General features: G+C 56.0%; 1 protein-coding gene across 1 annotated transcript; it reads left to right on the top strand.

The window, feature by feature from the left end:
• Nucleotides 1-2,226: 2,226 nt before the first annotated feature.
• SPRG_18941 (hypothetical protein) lies at nt 2,227-4,067 on the top strand (the record flags this gene model as incomplete). The annotated part of the gene is made up of 7 exons (XM_012339423.1): nt 2,227-2,229; nt 2,276-2,903; nt 2,951-3,051; nt 3,100-3,218; nt 3,273-3,470; nt 3,518-3,793; nt 3,851-4,067. 7 exons carry the CDS (start codon nt 2,227-2,229, stop codon nt 4,065-4,067), a joined length of 1,542 nt encoding a protein of 513 aa, XP_012194813.1.
• Nucleotides 4,068-6,728: the final 2,661 nt, after the last annotated feature.

Raw genomic sequence — 6,728 nt, 5'->3', positions numbered from 1 at the left:
TCCGTGGACGTACAACAGCTCGGACGTCGACCTCCACCACGTCTGGTCCCGCGACACGACGCCGCGGGACGAGCTCATTGCGCACCTCGCACACTGCCCGGGCGTTGACATCTTCCTTCCCACGGGCTTGCGCGGCCACGGGTACTGCGAAGATGGCATGGCGTACGTCAAGTTTCTCAAGACGCGCGCGCTGCCCATTTGGGTCTTTGATTTGCGCTTCGACTACCAAGGTCGAATCTCAATCTCAACTAGGATCTGACATTGCACTTTGATGTGTAGGCCGAACAAACATCAGCTATTTCGACTTGTGCCCGAACACGGCGCTGCTCTTTATGAACCACTACATGGATGGCGTCCCTAGCCGCCCGGACTTTCCGAAGGTCTCTAGTTGTCCATGTATAGCACCGACCATAAGATCTGGCTTCTTAGGACAAGGTGATTGTCAACATGCCCAACGTGGAAATGTACGAGCTCAAGGACAAGGACTACCACCGCTTCGACGTCGTCCTCTGCAAGACGCGCGACGGCTACGACCGCCTCTCGCAATGGTATTAGCTCCTTCCCTCGCTCTGCTATAAAGTCCAAATCTAGGTACAAGGACTTTGGAAACCCGCGCAACACGACACTGCTCTACGTCCAGCACACGTCGTCCGACCCGTCGACGGCCGCGCACCTGCATGCGCTATCACACCCCGAGCTGCCACCGATCAAGCCCAAGGACTTTGACAACATCACGTTCTTCCACGCCAACGGCAACAGTTGGCAAAAAAGCACGCCGTCCGTGCTCAAGTGCTGGCAACGCCGACCGGACCTGCCAACCATTGACGTCTATACGCTCAGCACCAAGACGCAAGAGGACTTTGAGGAGATTTTCGGCCCGGATGGCGCGCCGCCCAACGTGCGATTCCATCACGGCAAGGCCATCGACGCGTCTCAGTTTGGCCGCGAACTCGTTCAAGCCAGCGTCATCTTGTGCCCGAGCAAGATGGAAGGCTACGGCCACTACATCAACCAAGCACGCGCGTCCGGCGCGCTTGTCTTGACGACGGACGGGGCGCCCATGAACGAGTTTGTCGATGATGACTCTGGCGTCCTCATCAATGCGCATCGCCTAGAGCCCAACTCGTAGGTAGCTCTCGCATCCCGAACGCGTCTTGATTCGTGCTTGTAGGAACCAGCTCTTGAGCATCTACGGGGGCATGGAGTGGGACGTGACGCCCGACGGTGTCTGCGACGCAGTCGATACCGTGCTGGCGCTTACGCCCTCCGAGCGGCAGCGTCGCGCCGAGAACGGACGCCGGCGCTACGAAGCGCAGCTGGTCGCGTTCAAGGAGAACATGCGCCACGTGCGCGCCGTCTTTGACGTCTAAGTTCTCCTCGTCCTACATGCGTCGTCTGTTGGCAGTTGCTTCACCAAGCAAAAAACCTGTCGCCCTCTGAACCGATAGCACCACGTACAGTTCCTCACCGGTGTGCTTGTTTACTACTCAGTCCAGTCGGGACTGTGGAGTGGCACGTGCAAGCCAATATCGACACGACCTTTACCGTGCGAGTCTTATCTTCTTTGAGTGTGAGCAAGACACCATACGTTGCCACTTGCGTCATTGTTGTCGTGGTGGCTAGCCGTATTAGTACCCTAGTATCCGGATACCGGGAGACACAAATTGAGTCATCTCCGAGGATACTCGATGTATGCGTGGGAGAGCAACCCACTGAGAGCAACCCGTGCAGTCCGTACTCCAACCAAGGGAAATATAGTGTGATAATGATATGCAGCGATAACGCGATGCTTTTTCCCGCCAACGCCGTGCACAGGAGCAGCGATATTGCGTCACCCCAGCCTGCGCGGTGGCGACGTCACTGGACGCTCGCTCATTAAGACAACGTTTGTCGTCCGAGTGGATAAGAACACGCAACCGTGCGACGGTCACGATTGACAGCACCCGATTACAAATAGACGTGTAGATTTGGACGTGTGCCTAAATAGTGTAAGGTTGTTGGGCTGATGTGCCAACGCAGGGAGGTGGTTCGAGAGGGTAGGAGGGGTTCTAAATGTAGTCGGATCGGTCTGGTAAAGAGTGCTATTATAAGGTCGTCGTCTGGTGGCGTTGCAGGGGCGAAGGGCTTGGTTGTTTGCTGGGAAACACTATTTCGGTGCGGAAAACACCTCCAAAACCACATTTACCACGTCCAAATATACAACTCAGATCGTAGTGAGACGACACGATGGTACCTACCATGCTCCCTCCCACGTCCCGTCATGCTCGACCACTAGGCGCAGCGCCCGCGCCGCTTCCACTTTGTCCTCCTCGCGCTCCTCTGTCTCATCGTGGCTGCGTACAGCGTCTTTACGTGGGAGATGGTCGACCTGCCGTGGCTTTCTGGCGCCAAGGGCCAAGACTTGGCGCATCTTCGGCGCCACAACGAGTCGAGCGGCCACGGAAACGCCACTGCGACTGGGGCTGATGACGTCACGCGTCTGCCCAATGCGACCCTCGAGCTCCACGCGACGGGTCCGGTTGACGTCACGCGTCTGCCCAGTTCGAGCCCCGTACTCCACACGACCACGGGCAATAACGCAACAACGGCGACCCCACCTTACGACCTCTTTGGCAACGTGGTGCACCTCAACAACCTCAATGAAGCCTGCTTCCATGCCAACGACAGCATCGTTCACTGGTCGTACAACAGCACTGAGGTCGACCTCGCCCAGCTCTGGACCCGCGACGAGACGCCACGAAACGAGCTCATTGCGCACCTCGCGCAGTGTCCCGAGGTCGATGTCTTCCTCCCCGCCGGCCTGCGCGACCACGGGTACTGCGAAGACGGTATGGCGTACGTCAAGTTTCTCAAGACACGTGCGCTGCCGCTCTGGGTCTTTGATTTGCGCTTCGACTACCAAGGTTGAATCTCACTCTCAATCTCAGCTAGGATTGACTTGGATTTGTAGGCCGGAAAAACATCAACTATTTTGACTTGTGCCCGAACACGGCGCTGCTCTTTATGAACCACTACACCGAAGGCCTCATGGACCGCGACGACTTTCCATCGGTAACTTGTTTCTGGGCGCGAAAAGTGGTCTCACAACTATCATCCTAGGACAAGGTGGTTGTCAACATGCCCAACGTTGAAATGTACGAGCTCAAGGGCAAAGACTACCATCGCTTCGACGTCGTCCTCTGCAAGACGCGCGACGGCTACGACCGCCTCTCGCGCTGGTATCGTCGGCCCCGCCTCGTATGGGAGATTATCTCACGTGGTACTACTGGCAGGTACAAGGACAACGGAAACCCGCGCAACACAAAGCTGCTCTACGTCCAGCACACGTCGTCCGACCCGTCGACGGTGGCCATTACGCATGCGATGGCGCACCCGGAGCTGCCACCGATCCAGCCCAAGAACTTTGAGAATCTCACGTTCTTTCACGCCAACGGCCACAGCTGGTTCAAGAGCACACGCGCGGTGCTCGAGTGCTGGCAGCAGCGACCTGATTTCCCACTTATTCACGTCTACTCAGGAAACTCGTGGACTCTCGAGCATTTCACCAGATCTTTGGTGACGACGGCGCGCCATCGAATCTCCAGTTTCACCACGGCGAGGAAGTCGACGTCGCCCAGTTTGGCCGCCAGCTCCTCGAAACGAGTGCGATCTTGTGCCCGAGTCGCATGGAAGGCTTTGGCCACTACATCAACCAAGCTAGAGCGTCCGGCTCGCTCGTCTTGACGACGAATGCGCCGCCCATGAACGAATTCATCGACAACGACTCAGGCGTGCTTGTCGAGGCGTCAACAAGGTCCCAACCGGTATATAATGACGATCTATCGAGGCGCATCATCTCATCACAGTGTAGGGACCAGCTCTTGAGTGCTTACGGCGGCATGGAGTGGCACGTCTCGTGGCATTCGATCTGCGACGCTGTCGACAACGTCCTGCATCTCGCGCCGTCCGAGCGCCAGCGGCGCGCACAGAACGGGCGGCAACGCTACGAGAAGCAGCTCATCGAGTTTCGAGACAACATGCATGACGTGCGCGCTCTTCTTGCCAAGAAGCCGCAGCAGGAGATATGAGATAACAAAGGCTCCAGTGTGTCAATACAGTACCAGTGACATACACATCAGACAAGGGTCGAAATAGCACGTATTGGGAGTGTATCGTATTGCCATGCTGCCTCTCTGGACGTGGATGCGGGGCAGGGTCCAGCATAGTACACTCAATATTGACGCTACAGCAATCGTCTTACACGAGCTCTCGGAAATGGAAGAGGGCTCGGACACGCTGCATGTTCTCCTTGAACGCGGCCAGCTGCTGCTCGTAGCGCTGGCGGCGGTTGACGGCGCGCGCATCGCAGATCGACTTCCACGATACAGTCCACTTCATGGCGCCGTACGTGCTCAGCATCTGGTCCCTAATAGTACATTGATGTGTACGAACGATGGTGGTATCACGACCAGATGCAACAAGAAGATAAGGAATTGGACAATTTCTGGGTGGTTTCTGGGGCGTCTGGAGGGCTACAGCCGAGGTAGAGAGAGGGCTACCACATAAAGGACAGTCGATAATGCCTCGAAATAGGTAGGCTTGGCGTGCTTCACGACGCGATTGCCGCATCATCAGTAGTAGAGGTTGTAGAGAGTAGCATGGGCGATACTGCTTTAGAGTGAAAATTGCCACCGACATTGTATCTGACAAAAAGGTTGCCCAGCGAGCATCGATATTCGTTTATGGCTTGGTAATCACATCCGGCAGTCCGACACGAACGTGGCGCATGGCGTGTTTGAACTCGAAAAGCTGCGCCTCGTACCGCTCGCGCCCCTTCGCAGCTCGTCGTTCTCGCTCAAGCAGGGGTAGGGCTAGCACTCGATCGACGGCGTCGCAAATGGCATCGGCCGTCACGCCCCACTCCATGCCACCATACACGCTCAAGATTTGGTTCCTACAAAAATATTTGACGGTGGAAAAATCTCAAACATACAACATACGGGCTAGGGTCCTTCTGGGTGGCGTTGATGAGCACGCCCGAGTCGTCGTCGATGAATTCGTTCATGGGCGCCCCGTCCGTCGTCAGGACAAGCGAGCCGGACGCGCGTGCTTGGTTGATGTAGTGGCCAAAGCCTTCCATCTTGCTCGGGCAGACGATGACACTCGCTTCCAGTAGCTGGCGGCCAAATTGGGCGACGTCGACTTCTTCGCCATAATGGAATCGCAGGTTGGACGGCGCGCCGCGTGGCAGAAAGAGCTCGTTGTAGTCGCGGAGCGTGCCGCTATTCATCGAGTAGATATCGATACGCGGAAAATTAGGTCGCTGCTGCCAGCACTCGAGCACTGCGCGCGTGCTCTTGTGCCAGCTGCGTCCGTTGGCATGAAAGAACGTGAGCTGGTCAAAGTTCTTGGGCTGGATCGGCGGCAGCTCCGGGTGCGCCATCGCATGCGTAATGGCCACCGTCGACGGGTCGGACGACGTGTGCTGGACGTAGAGCAGTGTCGTGTTGCGCGGGTTTCCAAAGTCCTTGTACCTAGATTTGGACTTTATGGCAGAGCGAGGGAAGGAGCTAATACCACTGTGAGAGGCGGTCGTAGCCGTCGCGCGTCTTGCAGAGGACGACGTCGAAGCGGTGGTAGTCCTTGTCCTTGAGCTCGTACATTTCAACGTTGGGCATGTTGACAACCACCTTGTCCTAGGATGATGATTGTGAGACCACTTTTCGCGCCAAGTTGCATGTACCGATGGAAAGTCGTCGCGGTCCATGAGGCCTTCGGTGTAGTGGTTCATAAAGAGCAGCGCCGTGTTCGGGCACAAGTCGAAATAGCTGATGTTTTTCGGCCTACAAATCAAAGTGCAATGTCAGATCCTAGTTGAGATTGAGATTCGACCTTGGTAGTCGAAGTGCAAATCAAAGACCCAAATGGGCAGCGCACGTGTCTTGAGAAACTTGACGTACGCCATACCGTCTTCGCAGTACCCGTGGTTTCGAATACCTTGCGGGAGAAAAATATCGACCTCGGGACACTGCGCGAGGTGCGCAATGAGCACGTTTTGTGGCGTCTCGTCGCGGGACCAGAGCTGGGCGAGGTCGACCTCGGTGCTGTTGTACGACCAGTGAACGATGCTGTCGCTGGCATGGAAGCAGGCTTCGTTGAGGTTGTTGAGGTGGACCACATCCCCGAAGAGGTCGTCTGCAGCGTGCATCGCCTCGGCACTTAGAGTGTCGTCGAGGTACGCAAGCCGACACGCGATGCATACCGAAGAAGCAACGAGGCACAGAAGCGAGACGACGAGGCACTTGTGATAGAGGCGTTGGCTCGTACTGCTTTTCCTACACCCGTGCATCGAAGCCGCTCTCGTTGGGAAGGGGGCCTTGCCAGCCATTTTGCAGAGTGTGATCACCCAAGAGAGGGTGTGAGGATGATAAAGACTTGCGGACACTCGACTCCAAACATCGCGTGGACTGGATATTATTATGAACCGTTGCGACGCGTGCGTGGACGTAGCCCTCCACCTGTTTGATGCCGGTTTGCCTTGCCGAAAAATTATTAGACGCTGTGGGAATGACATATGAGATGTTGGAAACACGGAAAGTAGAATTTCGGCGAATCGTTTCGACCACGCAAAATGAGCCGACAATTCCTGGAGGGTATCAACCCTAATATGCGTGTTTATAGTCCGACCAAATCGAGGAAATAAACAATTATTCCCTTGGTCCACAGGGAAAACCAACTTAGATTTACAA

The sequence above is a fragment of the Saprolegnia parasitica genome (assembly GCF_000151545.1).
Source record: "Saprolegnia parasitica CBS 223.65 unplaced genomic scaffold supercont2.2, whole genome shotgun sequence".
NCBI lineage: Eukaryota > Oomycota > Saprolegniomycetes > Saprolegniales > Saprolegniaceae > Saprolegnia > Saprolegnia parasitica.
The sequence above is the reverse complement of the archived record's forward strand: the minus strand, read 5'-3'. Positions and strand labels throughout refer to the sequence as shown.